Source organism: Pungitius pungitius, chromosome 11 (genome assembly GCF_949316345.1).
Source record: "Pungitius pungitius chromosome 11, fPunPun2.1, whole genome shotgun sequence".
Taxonomy (NCBI): Eukaryota; Metazoa; Chordata; class Actinopteri; order Perciformes; family Gasterosteidae; genus Pungitius; species Pungitius pungitius.
Window position 1 is genome coordinate 6,788,602 of NC_084910.1, and position 19,719 is coordinate 6,808,320.

The 19,719-nt window shown below is 43.3% G+C and overlaps 1 protein-coding gene and 1 long non-coding RNA gene across 2 annotated transcripts; both read right to left on the reverse strand.

The window, feature by feature from the left end:
* Positions 1-470: 470 nt before the first annotated feature.
* On the reverse strand, positions 471-3,243 carry si:ch211-198c19.1 (uncharacterized protein LOC100151013 homolog). The gene is made up of 2 exons (XM_037455018.2): positions 3,124-3,243; positions 471-3,029 (listed from the first exon to the last, which is right to left on the reverse strand). Exon 2 carries the CDS (start codon positions 3,016-3,018, stop codon positions 2,491-2,493), a length of 528 nt encoding a protein of 175 aa, XP_037310915.1. The 5' UTR covers positions 3,019-3,029; positions 3,124-3,243; the 3' UTR covers positions 471-2,490.
* Positions 3,244-9,532: 6,289 nt separating this feature from the next.
* LOC134102887 (uncharacterized) lies at positions 9,533-19,343 on the reverse strand. Its single transcript, XR_005114482.2, has 3 exons — positions 18,623-19,343; positions 14,679-15,144; positions 9,533-10,563 (listed from the first exon to the last, which is right to left on the reverse strand). It is a non-coding gene; the product is annotated as an uncharacterized LOC134102887 (long non-coding RNA).
* Positions 19,344-19,719: the final 376 nt, after the last annotated feature.

A 19,719-nucleotide genomic window follows, 5' to 3' on the forward strand; every position in this document is an offset into this window, starting at 1 on the left:
AGGCGACCGGCCACCAGCCCTGACACCTACAATCTACAGCAGTACCTGGCACATCAGGAAATTGGAGCAACTTATTCTCTACCACCATCACCAGTGTCTGGACTCCCAAAGGGGGGGATATAGCTTGGCTCAGCATCCCGGCCCCTGTTCTATCCTACGGCAATATGGAGTCCAAGCCTCAAACACATTTCAATATCAATATTTGTGCATGTTATAATAAAGCAGTGTTCAAAATTCAACAAGTCTCTTCGGATTGAAACTATGTTGTCCCGCCCTAGTGTGCTGTGATTGTTAGGGCCAGGTAAGCTTTCTCTGCTGGCCCAAACAGGATTGAAGTTAGAGACTTTGCACATTAAAGTATATTCAATTCATTTTATTTTGTATAGCCCAAAATCGCAAATGACAAATTTGCCTCAGAGGGCTTTACAGTCTGCACACATGCACAGGAAAAAAAAAATGAAAAATGAAAAAACCCTTCAATGGGGGAAAAAGGGAAGAAACCTTAGGGAGAACGTCAGAGGAGGGATCCCTCTCCTGGGATGGATGTCATGTGTACAGAATCAACAATGTAAAAGATGTACAATACATTCAATTCCTATAACACAAATGATGCAAGTAATTGTGAGTAGCAGAACAAGTTGTCCGGCAGGACCACTGCAGGGACAACCACCATCCACAGACGCTTATGAGAGCGTATATGAGAATGATATTGTCTTCAACTATTTGTATGGATGTGCTCTTGAATGTGCGTTGTTTTAGTAACGTCATGCGCATATTCATGTGGCTACAGTTACTGCATTTGTAGGTGTTGAGCTTCATGTAACATTTTATTTCACTTTAAATTTCAGGGTTATTTGGATATGAGTTGTACACAAAACACATAACCTACAACTGTAGCCTCATATTGAGGTTGTTGTTCAAATGTACAAAAAACTGAATCCCCACCTAGAAAATACATATCCTGCCACTGATATTGATGTAAACGAGAACTTTATTTTGTTGAATTTATGCAAAAAGAGCAAAATTATGTAATCCAAAAATGTAAAAACAACTTTTTAAGGGAGAACACATAACCAATATTTAGCTTACTGAAGCAGACAAAACTTTTAAAAGCAGTTTAATTTTGATTGGACTTGAAAGCTAATAGTTGACCTTAAAATAAATAGCCAACTGTGATGTGAACAGTATGCAAAGCATGGTAGTGGACTAGCTGGCTGCTGCCAATGCTAGCCTGGCTTCTTCAGCATTTTGACAGTATACAGTGTGGCTTGGCTGAGGTGGTTGGCAAACTCCAAAAAGAACATTTATTATTAAAACACATTGGGTAACTACAGACAGTACGTTAAGAGGACATGTTTGAGCCATCCGTAGATCGTATAACAACATCAGGCGGTGTATGTTTAGTCTGCCACATATTTTTGCACGAAGTGAGGACCCTATAAATCTCTGTTATCTGCTGAGATTGGTTCTGCTTGTTCACCGGCCCCTTCACGAGCCCTCTTCTATTTTTTTAGTGGGAGCGCAAATCAAATCTGAATTCAACCTGTGAGCGTGCGGTGCTCTAAATGGTGTCCTCCTATTGGCAACAGAGGAGAGCGGAAGATGAATGAGGCCTTTCTGTGGGTTTTGACGACTGCAGGCATGAGGGTGCTTTGTCATCATAATACTAAAAGTGAGTTCTGCGAGAGTATGTACCTTTTGGCCATGAAGGTGGGCAGCGTCATGTTTCACAACTCATTAGTAAACATTTTGATTGACGGCCTCCTATTGTTGGAGTTCATACAGATTTGTACAGACTCATACTCATACATGACTCTGGAAAGGTAAAAAAGTACAGACAACCAACAATAAACGTGCTTCATTTCCTGTACTTTTCTCATTTACTTTAATGAAGCTGCTTGTTGCGCTCTTGTTCTGTGATCTATATAGAGGATGTATTATCTGGTCCCTGCATGTTATTTTTTTGTATTTTAATATATTTTTGCTATTGCTATAGTTACTTCTATTTGGCCAGGTTTCCATATTGAGCCACTAAAGCAGAGGCTTCCAGGGTCCCTGAAATGAGGCCTTTTGTGTAGGATTTTGAAGTAAGTTGTGGACGTATTGTCCTCTAACCCGGTGACTTCCTGTTCTAATTTTGTCGCTGTGAGCGTCTACTACTAACAACAGTTAGTTAAAAGCTCTATGTGTCTCAGTAAAATGTGCCTCTGTGAGTGAGCAGACACACAGGTCAAGCATTGTTTTTTGACACTCTAGGAGCAAACACATACTAAACATCAATGTGTCTGTTGATGAAGAAAAAAAGAATCTCATGCTGCACATTTGAACATTTTCAGTCATGTGTGCTGTATACTCTGCAAGCAGGCCGTCAGTGTTATCTTTTCTGACTCCCCCATTCTAAAAAAATAAAAAGCAGCAGCTAAATATTTGAATCAAAGCTTGTTTAAAGCATGTGTGAAAAATATATTCTGATCTTACATTTGCAGTACATCACATTTCAATGTTGGGTGCTGGCTGTCGAAGAGAGTCAACAAGATTTGGGCCAATTATGTACGTCTCTCTTGGCTGATAATGTGCAGATGCATAGATCTGCTCAATATGTTTATTGTTGATGTTGTACCTTACCAAAACTCTGTCCTTGTTACTTTCAGGGTCGCTGCGGTTGTAGTACCTCCTGACTTCAAAGGGCAGCATGTCGGCATGGGCAGAGTGGAGGTTTCCAATGGTGTAGTACCTGTATTGCCTTTTGTTCTTTATTACTGGAAGCAGACGTCTGGGCCCTCGGTTCTTAAACTCATGAAATCCATACTCTCCTTTGATAGGATCGCACAGTGCTACCATGTTGTTGTCCACGCAGTCTTGAACGTACCACGCCAACAGCTTGAGACCGTGGCGAGGCGGTGGTTGGCCAAAGCCGCTGTCCTGCAGCTCCTGGTCTGTGTCGAGTGTTGTCAGAGAGGTGAGAGCGATGGACAGCACTACGGCCAAATGAATCAAGATCTCTCTTCCCTCTGCCATGTCAAGGTTATCTATGAAAAAAACATCACAACATCTCGATGAAAGCATTCCATTCTACACGGGTGTGACTACAGCACATTTGCTATGTAACAGTTGTATCCTCACATCTCAGTTGGTAGTTTAAGGCCCGAATTTAGCTGTAGCCATCTCCAAATTGGCCTCCAACAACAGCGCAGATCTCTTAAGTTCTGCAGCAGATGGAAGAGCTACAGACCCCGCAGACTCATTATTGCTTCGTATTTGCAAGCTGAAAGCAGTGTGCTTGTCGTTTTGACCAGAGGTAGAGTTGTGTTCACTCTCTGTTTACCGTGAAAGAGGAAGTACTGTGTTAGCTGCACAGCTGGGCTCTATACAAAGTTTGGCTTTCATTCAAAGTTCAGCACCAGTTTGAAATAGCAATCATAATTTAAACAATTGTAGTTAAGGTATCAAACCACAAATAGCATGTTTACAGGCTTGTATATAGGATATGTTAAACTCTGGCACTGGTGCTCGGGTTATGCAAGTGTATATCAAGATATAGGCTCCCAGGATGTGTTATTTTGAGTGTTCCGTGGTCTCAGTTGTTACTTCTGCAATCACTCCCACAAGTGAGCAGAATCTGCTTTCAACAGCTATGCCAAAAACTACAATAATATTTGCACCTTGTAGAGATGTACCTTCTTTTAATCATTCAGTGGCTTGGCCCTCGCTTATTCTGCGTATTTTGAGCCATTGTATCTGACCTCCAACATCAATGCGTTGTTAAAAAGCAAAAAAGCCTAAAAGGTAAGTAAGTCACTGTGGTTTAAAGGCTTGGAGACTTTCAAATCTGCACAATGCATCTTATTTCCTGTTGTGAGGAGGTTGTAAAACAAGAGGCTGGATCACAATTGGACACAATAAAGCAGCAATAATTAAAATGCACTCTGTGAACTCTTTCATGAAGACTACAACCTTTCCTTCTCTTTGAAACTAATTCCCATTGGCGGTGTTTCCACAACTGGAACACATGACATCTATTGAATGCGTTTGTTTATCTTCTGTCCGTCAAAGATGATTTACACTGAGGGGAGGTCAAAGTGGGCATTTCCAGCTGCAGTTTCTTTATACATGTTTGCCTGTACTAATGGCCCAAACACTTATGTATTATTTATAATTTTCATATATGTTCATCTGTAAAAAATACTCTCACAAGCACATTATCCACTATTATCAACCAAAAATTACATTTTAAAGATTGCGGTTCTACACTCGATTTTGACATAGTCGACAGGAATTAGGGTTGCCGGGGGTCACACAATAATACAAGAACCCCACCACACACCTAATGTCAGCAAAGTAAATCAAGTGACAATATTAAAGATTCAAACCAGAATTGACCCTCTTCCTCGATTTTTGCCACAGCAGAACAAGATCTAAATACACTCTTAAACTTGATCAACTTGACACTGATCTGGAGACGGGTACCTAGTCATATCAATACAGTGCGGCTTACTGCAATATAAATGTGCTTTTCTGGTTTCCAAAACAGTATCCACTTGATCTGGTCACCTGGGGAGGCAGCACACAGTTGCCCGTACATACATCTAGCAAACGACGAGCAACATTATGTTTAAATATTCCAGCACTGGCTTTGTTTTTGGTCTCGACCCAACTCCAGAGGGACATATCTGTCTCTTTAGTGGCTAAATGCTCCACTGGGTTCACACGCTCGTCAAACTGTGCCTGTCTGCAGTTTGCTGCTGAGCACATAGTGTGCAGTGGGTTTATCGCAGCGTTTTCTTTTCAATGGAAACCGCTTCCTGCCGCTGCTGCTGCTGTAAATGACGTTGATGACAGCGGGGAATTAATGAGGAACTTCTGAAATAATCATTGTTGTATCTGTGGGTGATATCTTAGACATTTCAGCCACTGTTTAAGTAAAAAGCTTTTACTGTATATTACAAATCTATAAAGATATTAAAGATAACTGCCACAATCATGAATCAGTCTGTAGTCCATTAAAGGAGATTTGTATTTGATAATCTATGCGTTTGCTGGTGTACGTCAGACACTGCTAGTCAGTGTGAGCTTATTTTTCTCAGGCAGAAAAAAGCAACCTGCTATGTTGTAGCCTTCAGAGCACAGACTCTAATGGCCTGAACCTCTTCACCAAATGCTGTGACACCAATGCCGTGCATCTACCCCACACAGTAGAGTCTGATGCAAAGTGAGGAACAAAAGTAAAGTGAATGGGCCACCTGCCTTTGTAGACATGGAGGGAAATGAGGTTGTAGCGAAGGATAATATTTAATGTGGATGAGGATAAAGCTGAATAAAATGTTCTGCTTTGCTAATAAATATTTACAAATGCATAGATAAACCACTAAATCATGCACACTCAAGTCTGAATTGTTATTTTACCAATTCTGATTAAACATGAGCATTTCTGCTCATTATAAATGATTTTTGTTAAACTAAAGCACATATATTTCGATTGAGAGTTAAGTTAATTTGAATCCCCTCCATTTAATACTTGAATTATAGATTATATGTGATTTAAATTAATTCATAAGCTATGATGACGTTTTTCCAGCCCAATGTGTGCATCCTTTATTGTGAGTTCATATCCACTTCTAAAATTAATTGATTTTCTAAATAACTTAGATAAGCCAGTCCCCTGTCAGGTTTGAGCTCCAGATATATTTGAAGAAGGATTCAAGATGGATGTGCTTATGTCAGCAGGTGTAGACAGAACCATCTAACACACAAAACGCATAATGATGTGTGGATGTGAATCCATAAAAACTGTGAATATATCTTTTGATCTTCAATCTGGGGCCCATTGCGATGGATGTAGTCAATAAAAATGCCCTCACAAGGGTAGAAATCCACTGTTGTGGGTTAGTGTGCGAGAGAATTTCATGGACGTTGTCACTCTGGCAGACGTAAGTACCTCTGTGCTTCCTCGACTGAGCGACATTGACTGAATCCGACTGGCGGGAAAAAATCCTCCGTGAGCCACTCTGACACTTCTATTGAGAAGCTGCGTGGCACCCCGGGGCTGCTCTACCTCAGCGTCAGTGCGTTTCCACAGCCACTCCTGAAATTACCCCGCACACTCCATTTACACCTTTCACCCTCCCCAGCCCGCACAAGCCCGACACCCTAACAAAATTGACTGCTATTAAATTTGATGCAGACGTAATAACCTTTGATATCACTGCACATGATGGCACTGTGACTTTAATGTATTGCTGCGGTACAACATTAGAATTGTGTGTGTGTGATGGTGGGTTTGAATAAAAGGTTATTAAAAGGTTATTAAAAGTCACAATACTATTAGTTGGCACTAGCTAAAAAAGTTGATTCTTTTTACACAGAAAATTATTATTTCTTGGCTTTTTGTGTGTATATTGTTGAATAGGTGAATGGATGCCCAATATGAACAGGGATGTGATCTGAAAGGGTTAAAAAGGCATTTTTCATTTCAACATGAAGATTCCAAGCCTTATCATTTAATGTTGTGCTGCACCATCAGGACACATTTATTTTGTAGCATTGATGCTCAAGAAGCAATTTGATCATATTCCCTTCCCCAATTGCCATGCCTTTCTGTCCCCCGACTACTTACTGTGCATGGACACCAAATATCACGATGTTGCACTTTTAGACCCTACAATTCATAATGGCAGCAACATCACAGAAACATACCTCAAGGCATGATATGCACTGACTGGTTTAAATTCTAAATACGTGTTGTATATTTATTTACACCCATCCTCCAATGTGAGCACTTAATCACCAACAGCGTAAACTCCAAAAACTGCAATCACGGTTTTCCCTAGTGGATATTCATGCAAACCTCCATCACAATACCGTAGGTTGATTGCTGATGTCAATTCCATTTCATGCAATGTAACTACGGGCGCACACTGCCAGCGGGCGCTGCCCTCCGTCTGTCTGGATGATTAGCTGTGCATTAACTAGGTAATTTATGTATGAGGGCACTTATTATGACCTGAGCCTCTTACCACAGATTGTCATGCCACATCTGATTTATTGTGAAACATCAACAGAGTCCCCTCAGAGTAGCCATTCCATAGGTCAGGAAAAACCACGCTCAAGCACAATTGCATCCCTCAAACAAATAAAGCAAAAAATTAGGGGGAGTGGGGGATTGGAAACAGTAAGTGACATTTGCTCCTGTAATTCCTCTCCATCAGTTGAGTGTCTACAGGCAATTAATGAAAAATACAATTTCAATTTGATGTTTCTCATCTCACCGCGGCTGTTGTGTCAGACGTGAGAAATTACCTTTGGAGAACAAAAGGACTGTTTTGGACATTGGCTTTAAGTGTAAATACAGCTCAGAGATCTTCTTAGGCGAATTCATTAAAAGTAGTAATAAAACTGACAACATACCAGGTTGCAAACTTTAGTCAAACAAGCAAATCCATACCACAGAGGATTGACTCTCCAGAGAGTCTATGACATGAAGGCCTCACTCACCCTCGCTTGCACTGTAAAATTTAATTGTTGACCTTACTTTAAAAAGACGAGTGCCCTTAACTCATCTCACAGATGCAGAAAGTTATGAAACTTCTCATCTTAAGTAACCTTTACTTAAAAGAATGAGAGGAGGATACTCAACTGCAATCGGCTCTAATGCTTATGCGCACTTGACCACCGAAGACGGGATTTCCTTTGAGGTGGATGCTAGAAGCGGGAAGAAAGTGCTGCTCAGTCCAGAAGGTAAGTTTCAGCTAACATTACATGATAAAATGATACCGTTCACTGGCACTGTTCCATTTATCAAACTTCCTCGTCCATTTGCCATATTCTTAATTTCTTAGTTAAAGTTTTTGGAGCTTAACTTTATCGCTTTGATTTTGAAAGCATAAACATAAGCTGTTAAAACTAAAGCTAGCTTGACCGGCACGTGTGAAACCCTCTAAAATAAATGTAACGTTATATTTAATGTTTAACTCAGCAAGCAGGTTCAATCATAATTATGTCAATCTTTCAGCGCCACTCATGAATTCGGTAAGAATGTATTTTTATTGTCTGTCTACTACTGTTATCTACGGTGCAGTAAAACGTGACTGTCCAAGAAGCAACTTCATAGGAAAATGTCAAAACAGTAATACTGTCAGGACGGCTGGTGCGGGTCGAGGCAGGGAGGACTCAGACGCAGAGTTTTCCAAACAAAACAAGGTTTTCTTTAATAAAACCAATGGAAAAAAACCATGGACGGACATGCACCAACGACGGTTACACTCAACAATGACGCGACCAGGGACAACAGGCACACAGGGCTTAAATACACTAGGGAGGTGCAGGTGATTGGACACAGGTGGGAACACTCAGGCAATCACAGGACAAGGCAGGAAGTGAAGTTACCCAGGAACACAAGAGACATGAAAACTACAAAATAAGACAAGAAGCAGAACCAAACCGTGACAAATACTCCCGTATACCAATTTAACGTCAGTAACGCTAATGCGGATCGAAGATCCATCGCTCACTTGGATGGATGTGGCCGGGGAATGGCCTCATGGAGGTTTCGTCTGCGACAAAGACATGTGTCTGAAGTCCTTGGTCTTTAGCTCTTGGTAGTGGCAGGTCAGCAGGCAGTTGGAGGGTTCCAGAATTTAGTGCTTGACCGAAAGTTGAGTTGGCCAGAATCCCACCATTCCGTTTTTTTCCAAAACAATATTGTGCAACTACAACCGCCAGGAGAACTGATTAAAAGATTCCCTTGTATTTTTAAAACTGGGATCCGTAATTAGCAGGGGATTTCAGGTCAACATGCTTTCCATCCAGTGCTCCACAGCAGAGAGGAAAAGAGAAATTGACCTTCAGTCCTCGGTGGTGGGCACAGCCATGAGCTCCTCCACAGGGCAGTCCAAAATAGCGGTGGAAACATCTGGGACAATACTGGAGACAATGGAGACGCCAACACGGAAGCTGTTTGCAATTGTCCTAAATGAGTCACCAGTAGCAAGACCCTACCATGCCAGTAGCAAGATATCATGACTTAAAAGGAGTATTGGTACGAGCCTCAACTATCGAGCGGGCCCACCACACTTGGAATGTTTAAGGCGTAAGGTGATTAGAAGACGAAAGTTCAAAGTGCCCTGTGTGATCTTTTTTCAGCTAAATGATTTAGACGAGGGAGTAACTTGTAAGTTGATTTCCATGTCACATCTTCGAGAGGTCCCTCGGGTTACTTTTACCCCATGTACCACGCATGTCCCTGGTGTGGTAAAGCATACTTTTGTTCCTTAAAATAGACTTCAGTATGTCACAGTCTGGGCTGCAAGGCTATGACAAAAAGGAGGGGATACCACAAGCAAGTAGTCAGAATGGAGGTGGTGGTCGAGGTGAGTGCATGCATGGAATGTGTGTGTGTGTAGTATTGTGTCTCGGAACAAACCATACTCTTTTAAATAGCAAACCGGGTGTCTCAAGGCAGAGAGAGAGAGAGAAAGAGATTTTTTTATTTTTTGAAAGCACTTTATTTACTTATTTACCAATTTTAAGATCACAAGTGCTACTGAGTTTTCTCACACACAAAAAGAACAATATATATATACACACACTCACATAAAAAATTGTGCAAATTCCAGCTCATCATGGACCACAGAGCAAACAATGTTGTTAAAACACCAGTTTAGTTTAAAAGCATCCAAATCGCCAATGTGTTTAAAAAACCTAAACTCTAGCCAGAGTCTTGCTCTTATATTACACAGCCAGATAGGGAGGGGCAGGAGGCCCAGGCTGTTTTCCACTCTGTTTTTTCTTGATAAATAAATTGCCATCTTTGCTTCCCCACAGACAAAGTTTAGGAGCTGCCACTTTTCCTTTTCTGTTTTTTTGAATAAATACCTGTTCTGTAAAAACCACGCTAAAAAGACTAAAAAACAATGTTAAAAGAGAGAAGAACTCTGTGAGCCTCTTACACTCAGTAAAAACATGATAAATAGTCTCTCTAAGATCACAGAATGGGCACTGGCTAAGAACAGAAGGATTAATAACAGAGATAAAAGCATTGGAGGCGACAGCGCCATGTAAAATTCTCCACTGGAGGTCAGCAGTCTGTTTTTTGATGGGGGGTTATATAAAATCCTCCACTGTGGGCCAGGTCCATTTTGTCCCAGTCTCTTGGACCACACAGTGGGGAGCCTGTTACACAGTCCAGTTCTGTTTGTGCATTTCACGCAATTGAAGTATAGTCTTTTTTCCTGCTTCATGCAATGTCAGACTCTTTGGGCTTGTCGTAGCGAGCAGGGGGCCGGTGAGGTCCCCCAGCTCCGGGCTCAGGTACATCTTAGGGTGAGGGGCTGCAGGGTCTGGCTCCCTGGAGGAGGCTCCTCTCCTCCACCGTCAGCCTCTGGTTCCATATCTCCAGGAGCCTCCTTGCCACCCAGACAGAATGTAGACCCAGAAGAGAGCCTAGAGCCGGAGCGTCGTTCAGCGTCGGCCCCACTGCGTCCACCAGCTGCTGCAGGCACAGGACTCTTGTCCTCACCAGGGTCCCCGTCAGGCCAGGGGTACCACTGCTGCGGATCTCCAACCTGGCTTTATGAATCAAAGGTTCTCTCAACAACCAGTACAGAGAGTACAACTGTGGGCATCTTTTACGATTAAAAAGGGCCCACGATTTAAAAACGCCCTGATAAAACGGAGGCAGCCCCTTTAAATTTAAAACACTAGAATCAATTAAAAACAGAGCAGTATCCAGCCCCAAGTTGTTTGCACGTCTGAGAATGCAGCTGGCCACATCTCTCCACACCAACCCAACCGGACCTGGAAGATATTTTTGTACAAACTGGATTCTAAAAGTGGCCGTCCGGCTTGCCAGATGGACAAGGCCCTGCCCACCCTCCTCTCTGGCTAAAAACAGCACCCCCTGTGGCACCCAGTGAAGACCCCACCAAAAGAAATCAACCATCTTCTTCTGTATGTGGGATAAGAAGCCCGAGGGAGGGTCTAGACACCTAAGACGGTGCCACAGCTGGGATGCTATCAGGTTGTTTAAAACTAAAACTCTACCTTTAAAAGACATTTGAGGGAGCAGCCATTTCCACTGGGAAAGTTTTCCCTCAATTTTTTTCATACCAGGCTCTGGGATAGAACCGGGAGGCCGTCACGCCATTCAAGACCTCGGACAGGAGCTTGTAATCCACACACAGCAGGGACACAGGGCGCCAGTTGCCGATGTCCTGCAGGTTTCCTGCATCAACATGGTACCAGAGGCCAGACTCTCATTTAGTACCTTGAGGATGTCCTCCTCAAAGATGTCCCACAAGGCCTTATAAAACTCAGCAGGGAGGCCATCGATGCCGGGAGCACGCCGTCCCTGCATACTTTTCAAGGCGGCCCCCAGCTCCTGCACCTCTATGGGCCTGTTGAGCTGCTGGTTGGTCTCCTCTGAGACTTGAGGTAGCTCATTGCAGAACTCCTCTATCAGTGGTTCCTCCTCCCTGTACTCACTGGCATACAGGGAGGAGAAGAAGCCCACAGCTCGCCTTCAAATCTAGCTTGGTTCCACCACCGGCTGCCCTGCGTCACCTAGCAGTGAGTGGATCACTCCACTCTTCTACTCCAGCCCGAAGAAGAAGCTAAAGGGAGTGTCCATCTCCGTGATGGTCTGAAATCGGGACCTGACCAGTGCGCCCTGTACTTTAACGTCAAACAGGTCGGCCAGAGCCATTTTTTTACTTTGAGGACTTTAAATCTCCTGTGGACTCGCTTAAACGTTCTAGTTCCACTATATCAGTCTCCAGGTCCTTCATAGATCTGGTGATGTCTCTGGTGACGTTGAAGGGGTGCTGTTGACAGAGGAGCCTAATCTCGATCTTACCGTGGTCCCACCACTGCTTGAGGCTGCTGAACTCGCTCTTCCTCTGCCTAATAACACCCCAGAAATAAAGAAGCCCATCTCTAAAATTCTTATCGAAGCTAAAAAGGAATTAAAATGCCAGTATGCACTCCTAGGTAAAACATTTCCAATAAAAACATTACATGAAAGCAAAGCATGATCAGTAAAACCAGTGGGAACAATCCTGCTTAAAAACATAAAACCGATCTAACCTGGCTGAGGAGAGTCTACCTTCTCTAAGGTGGGACCACGTGTACTGCCGGCATTCGGCATTCGGCAAGCATCCTTCTCTACACATCCACCAGGGCGTGGGAATTGACCAGCTTCCTCAGAGCATCCTGTGAAGCTGGATGTGGCTCTGCATGGTTGCATTTTCAGTACAGTTAAAATCCCCTCCTAAAAATAAAAAATCCTCCGGGGGAAACAGCAATTTAAAACCTCATTTATTTTTTGTAAAAACAGCTTCCTCTCTGCACCGATTGTTGGAGCATACACATTGATAAAAACAACAGTAAAAAAGTCGAACCGCGCCTTGAATAAAAACAACCTCCCCTCGATGATGTGTTTGACCTCCAGGGAGACTGGCTTAAAAGACCTGGAGAAGAGGAAGCCCTCTCCTCCACTGAGGTTGGTGTTGTGGCTCAGCAGGACTTCCCCTTCCCACTCCCTTCTCCAGTCGGACGCGTTGGTGCTGTCGCTGTGCGTCTCTTGCAAGAAAAGAGCATCCACACGTTTCGTTTTTGTAAATTCATAAATGGATGCTCTCTTCCTGGCATCTCTGGCTCCATTCACATTCAGGCTTCCTATTTTAAAAGTACCCATAATGAATAAAAAAAATAAAACAAAAATAAAAACCAACAAATCAAATAAAACACACATTGGAGCTTTTTTCATGGCCATCATTTATTGCTCTTTTAGTTTTTAGCACAAGTTTCTTTAATCTAAAAACCTCTGGATCTGTGAAGCCAGACTCCTCTCTCTGGCTCATGCGGAGTCTGGCTGAATTATAAAAACACACCAGGTCCGGGAAAGACTCCTCAATTTTTTGATTTCTCTTATTTTTAACTTTTTAACGTTTTTATTTTTTAGTTCTGCACTGTATAATTTTTCTCTTTGACTTTTTGTTAAACTGGCAGTATGAATGTCACTGCTGTCCGATATGCATCCCTCACTTTCACTATCGCCTGATTGCCCCTGCTCCTCACCTGTCTCTTTTTCCTCCCCAACCTTGATGGCTTTTGCCTCGCTGCCTGGGCTTTGCCTCTATTTTTCCTTTTCATTGCAGCTTTTATTTCCCCCGCTTCCTCCTCCACCGCCCCATTTAGTACTCCACTCCAGAACCGGGTCCCCGCGCCTGGGGCAGGCACCCACGGTATGCCCCTCCTCGCCGCAACCGAAACATTTCATCGCCGACGAACTTGCAAAAATCACGTACTCGTAATCATCTATCTTAACGTGGAAGCGGAGGTTAAGCTCTGCGTTCCGATTGTTAAGAATCATTTAGAGGTGTCTGCGGTGGGACACAACGTGTTTCAGTAACTGAGACCTGCATCCAGACAAGATCTTTTAGATCGGTTTGATAAAACCATCTTCGTGGCCGGTTGCGTTAATGGCATCACTTGTACCGTGAGGCCCGCCTCGACGACTCGGTTCACCTTATCCACCTGGTCCAGGAATATGACTACGGCCCCGTTCATCCGAGCGGCCGATTTTACGCTGCTGTGCCGACCACTTCCCCCACAGCCATTCCGATGTCCTCCACGCTGCACGGAAAGCCGGCGCTGGTTTTAATGCCATGCGTTCGCGTGAGGTGGGACAGGATTTCCCCATTTACCGTGGCATCCTAAGGACACCGGTCTCGCCGGTCGGCGTCCTTAGGACGTAGGAGGTAGGAGAAAAACACACCAAACAAACAAAACAAAAACTCTCAACAAAGATTAAGGTGAAACCCAACTACCTAACCACATTAAAGTAATACACATAAACTAGGGAAAGAAAAACGAAATAAATTCGAAAAACCAACTCACTCGCTCGCAGACCCACTCACACACATCCACTCACTCCCAGCATGCACTGAGAGAGAGAGAAAGACCATCTTTCCTCAAAATGGTTAAAAATTGCAAATCTGCATTGCGTTAAAGAGGGGGCGGAGCCTTTTGACCTGCAAATACTGTCGATTTCGCGGTTCTGGGCTTCTTCAATAAGGATGGAGCTGTTAATAAACAGACCAAGACGGTAATCAATGGTTTCTAGTCTTAGCGTGTTTTTTCCTTCCCCTATCCATGGAAACAGGGCAATCGTCACCTTTTGGTCGTCCCGCCAGTGTTTGTATTCACTGGGTACATCTGTTCCCCATATCGGGTCGCGGGCGGCCACTACTAGGATACTGCGCTTCGCTCGCGGGAGGGGTTGCTCTGCAGAGATAAACACTGTATAATCTGAGACAAATATGGGGGCACACACTCCGTACCACCCCGCTGGGAGGGTCAGATATGCATTGTTACCACACAGCCACCACCCCTCTTGGGTCATGTAGGTCCCATTTGAGGGGCCGTTCAGGTTAACTGGGGCGTCCTCCCCATGTGCCAAGATCTGAGCGTGTTTCCCATGTATACGGTACCTTTTTCTTGGCCGTTATCGATGACTACCGATTAGGGGATGGTTTTTCCTTTCACTGTGTAATTCCTGAGCCTTACTTATTCTAGTAGCATGCAGCGTAACTTGATCTGAGGCATAGGGCATCTTAGAGCACACATAGCATTCTGTATTGTTGTAGCTGCGAGGCAAAGTTTTACATATTTGAACCACTTACTTTTCAATCTGGGGTGTTTTTCCTCTTTTCCCTGGTCTCCCCAGGGGTCGTCTTTCAGGTGGGTTCATCTTTTTAGACGCAGCTGTGGGCCTTAGGGTTCGGTGGTGCTTGCCTCTGGGTCTCCTGCTGTCGCCTTCTGTAGTTTTATGTCCTGCAACAGAAACGACAACCACACTCCAAACATCACCAGGAACAAGGCTCCTAGGGCTCTACAGACGTTGGGGAAGCTGTGATGCCTGTACTTAACTCAGGGTTTTAGGGATGTGTCCCCACGCTGGTCTCTCTCCTCTCCCACAACCATCATGGCTTCAGGCTCCATCCCCCGGTCTGACGCCTAATGAGTAGGGATCACTGATTTCTTCACTGACGTTGAGACGGCTGCCTTTTAATGCGGGCAGTCCCCTTTGTAGTCAGACTTCCCCTCTACTCGTGGTCGTCACAGGTTCAGGGCACTGATCCGGGTTGTCTAGGGGAAAGAGTTTACAATGAGAGAGATGTATCCAAGTGGTTCTTTCAGCTATCTTTACAGCGGTTGAAGTCGTCAGGAGGACTTGGAACGGCCCTTCCCAGCGTGCGTCACTCCACGTCTTTCTTTTGATCACACGGATGAACACCCAGTCGCCAACCTGCACAGAGATGGTAGGAGAGACAGGTGAATCTGGCAACACATTCGCTTCTCTTACCCCTCTCCCGGTTAGGGTCTTTTTCATGTAGTCTACTAATGTTTCTTCTTCATCCACTTTCTCTAAGTCTGGATGTGTTAGTGGGAGCCGGTAGGGGCGCCCATGGATTAGTTCGAAAGGTGTGGGGCCGGTTTGGGTTGGAACTATGTGCATATACGTATGTTTTTACTATATCTATGCAATCCAGCCATGGTTTGCCTGTTTCTGTCATGCATTTCTTTGGTCGGCTTTTTACAGTTCCGTTCCGCTCTGAGGATGGTAGGCACAATGATTTTTCAGTTCGATGTTCATAACGACGCTCAGTTTTGTTACTATTTCGTTTACAAAATGGGAGCCATTGTCACGGTATATGCGCCTCCCGCTCTTTGGGCGTAGGTTCCCCTGTGGATTGTGCTTAATGCACGTTACACATGACCTACAAAAAAATAGCCAAATATTCACATAAGGGTTTACCATCGTCTTACTTCAGTTAAACTTTTCCCCAAAAAGCATTTCCTTAAAGTGGATCAGGTGGTTTGTGGTTTCCTGTTGAAACGTTCACCACCAGTGTTACTGTTTATTTAAACCTGCGTTGTCCTTAGGCATTTTACTTCAGTAGTTGTAATACCAATCATCTATCTTTTTTTATATTTTTATTTTTATTTTTTTAAGCTGTTAAAGTCCATTTATTGCTTGCATACAGGAGGTCAAAGCACGTATTATGGTGCTCTGCAGAGATGGTGTCTCCAAGCGGTCAAAACACTGAGCTTTAAAACACACACATGAAGGCCATCCTCAGTGGCAGGTATGAAATATTGCAAACCAAGATAAGATAAGAACCATGGTTAAGATGGGGGTAACAGAGTTCCTTTGTTCAAGCATTTGTGTGAGAGCAAGTTGACTTGCCCTCCCTTCTTCAGGGAAACCTTGATTTTTTCTGCCTTTCACTTCAATACAGACAGTAATCTCTCTTTTAGCATAAGACTATGTTATAACATAGTTTACCATTACATTCCACTCTATTCTTTAATCACAGATAATATTCCAAAAATATGTTTTTGTTAGACCAAGTCTTAGGTTTAGCAAGCAAACGCAAAACATCAAAAATAGAAGATCAGGAATGAACACAGCAACACAACAAAAAAAGAAAAAATGTCAAAACGAGTTCCCCCTAGTCTCCTTGGGGGGGTTCCATGGGCTCTCTTTAGGTAGCTGACTACCAAATCACAAATCAATACTTAGATTAAATGAAAGTGAAGCAAGCAATAACATGAGTAAAACCACGGCGACACAAACAAGGGCTTTGCCAACTTTCTTTCTTGTTTATACTAAGTATAGCACGTAATTAAAAGAAAAATATAAAAATGTCCAACCAAACCAATTGAATGATTTTTTTTTTAATAATAGGTCTGTTTGTTATGCCCTTGAATTTGAGTGAAGTGCATAATCCAATTATATCCCAGATTAATATTTGCACTTCGGATTAATTTCATTGAACACAGTGTGTTCTTGAATCTGCTTATTTCCAAATAGGAGAAGCATCCTTTAGGGTGCCCTGTTGGCCCCCACCGTTTTCCCCGCATTCATACAGCAACCCTCCATATCTGTCCACCGTTCAGTGACACCTTAGTTTCTCAAAACCTTTTGTTGTTTCCACAAAGATTTGTTTTAGTCTTCTCTCATATTTGTTTTAAACAATGCTTGTGCATCTCTTATCTCTGACCTCGAGTCTTTGTATAAACATTTCACTGCACGTCACCAATTCTTATTCTCAGACACATTGAGGAGTTACTTAATACACTTCTTTTAGCTTTTGTGTAACTAATTAATTACCCCCCATAGTTAAACAAAAATTGCTTGTTGTCAAACTCTTTCACATCAGTCACTCAGGCTTCATCCCAACAGCTTTCATTCATTTTGACTAAACAGGTGAACTGAACAATACTTTGATAATACCGATTGTTGTCACGTTTGTAAACCTGTTTTCTGGATCTATGATCATTAATTGCACCAACACATATCCTGTGTGCTGGTATTCGGCTAATAGCGACCTTTTATCACTTCATCATTATTAATAAAACACTTATACTTTCTTTTCTTTATTCGTTCATCCTGAGGTTAAAATAACAGATTTGCATGTTTTCGGAATAACACAAAAATATTACCTCACATCCTCCACCATTAAAGTTAATTTATTTAACGGCTTTACCACCATTCCTCCCCTAACAGGGGTGACATATAATTTTAGGGCCAACATGGTGTCCCGCCCTAACAGCGTCACCGGACAATGTTGATCGATAATCACAGGTATTCCGCAGGTACGTCCAGTGGCTGGGTCTTTCATGATCATGTCTTTTGTCATTTTATGACGGGTTAGTTCTCCATTAGCGCATTTTACCACCACTGTCTGATCAGTTTATTTTGTATACGAAGGAGCATGGGTGAGCACGGTTTTGCATGCTCCGGTATTGCATAAAAATTCAACTTTCTTCCCGTTATATAGTTAATGCGTTGAACAACTCCCAAGTGCCGCAGTTTCACTTCCTTCTCCTTTCTTTTCACATTCTGATGTTTTTTTAGCTGTTTTGTTATCTTTTTTTTGTTTTTACTACTGTTACGTTGGGACTGTTCTCTGTGGTTGTCATTGGTTTTCTCTATTCCCCGACGCCTGGCCAGGGCAGTCGCGAGCCCAATGTCTTTTTTTTTTTTTTCACAGTTCCAACAACCTTCCTCGTTTCTTCCCTTTGCTCTCCCTCCGAACTGACCTCGTCCCCTCGCCCTGCCTATGTCTCCTCTGTACTGTCCTCCTCCACCTCCAATTAGTCATGTCCTTTTTCGCTTTTTTTAATTTTAATTTTTTTTTGGTTTCGTATTTACCGTAACTTTTGCCTTTAGGTCCTTACACATAGTTTCTATAATTAAGACTTTAATTTTCCGTTGAATCCATATTTCTTTTTCCACTTCCGCTAGTATTTCACACTCTCGGGATTTTGTTGGAACATAAAAAGAGTGTCACCGTTTAAGGTCGTTTTGGCTTTGGTACATGAATTACCCATAATGACGTGACCGTATCGACTTTTGTTTTGTACCCAAAAATTGCCAATCTGTGGTTGTTTACTTCAATAGACCATTGGTTTAAGTTGATCCAACAGAGCCACAGCATTCACACACACACACATAGAACCCACCCCACAATACGTATTTTCCTATTTTTTAACGTGCACGTTTTTTTCTTCGACCTTTCTTATTCTATGGAAAAAAGGGTAAAAACCTGATACGCACTCTGCTGTGGGTCTTCTCCCTTGGTCCTCGATCCGCCAATCCAAGCCTGGACCCCTCGTCTGGGGAAGTTCTAGTCACTGGCCGGGCAGAGAATTTGCTCCCTCGGTCTTTGTTTCTGACGCTGAGTCGGGCCGTCGACGGGCTTCAGTGTGTCCGCAGGCTGAGGTCCAGGCGCTGGGTATGTTGGGATCCAGGTCTCAGCACCAAGTTATGATAGGTATTTCTGCAACCTTACTGAGAGGCGAGAACAAACCACAGACAAGTCGTATATTTTGTCAACTTTGCAAAGGGGAAGCCCAGCCACACCACGTCTGCAGTGTCGACTTCCGACGAACTTTCCTTTTTGCCATCCTTTTATTTCATTTTTCATACACACACACAACAGGGTGGAACGTGCGAGGGCGGGGGTTTCGGGGGCGAAGAGTTCACATATTGTGTACGTGTTATCTTTGTATGACCTTCGCGGTGCCGCTCCCCAACTGCAGCTCCCACGCTGCAGGTTTTAATTAGTATAATATGTTCAAAAAGCATAATATCCACCCATCGCGCCCTATCACAACCCTGTCAAAAGCTTTTTCCTGGTCTAGTGAAATGAGACCAGTCTTAATGCCCAATGAACCAGAGATGTCCAAAATATCCCGAATTAAGGACACATTGTCCAGTATATTCTATTAGTATTATTAGTAGGTTTGGTCTTGGTGGATGACCAGGTCCATCACCTCTCGTAGCCTGTTTGCCAATGCCTTTGACAGGATCTTGTAATCTGTACAGAGAAGGGACACCGGTCGCCAGTTCTTCACTTCTTGCAGGTCTCCTTGTTTCGGCAGCAAAGTCACTACTGCCTGCAACTAAGCTGCAGAGTCTTGTCTTTAAAACTCTCACAAAAAACTGTTAAAAGATCCTCTCCCATCACGCTCCAGAATTCTTTGTAGAACTCTGCCGGAATCCCATCAATTCCTGGGGCCTTACCCCCCTCCATGCCCTGCAGAGCTGCATAGAATTCAATTCCCAACAGAGGGCTCTCCAAACCGACATTCACGTCTTCTGGAACTTTGGGGAGCTCCCTGCAAAAAGAGTCAAATAATCCATCATTCTTT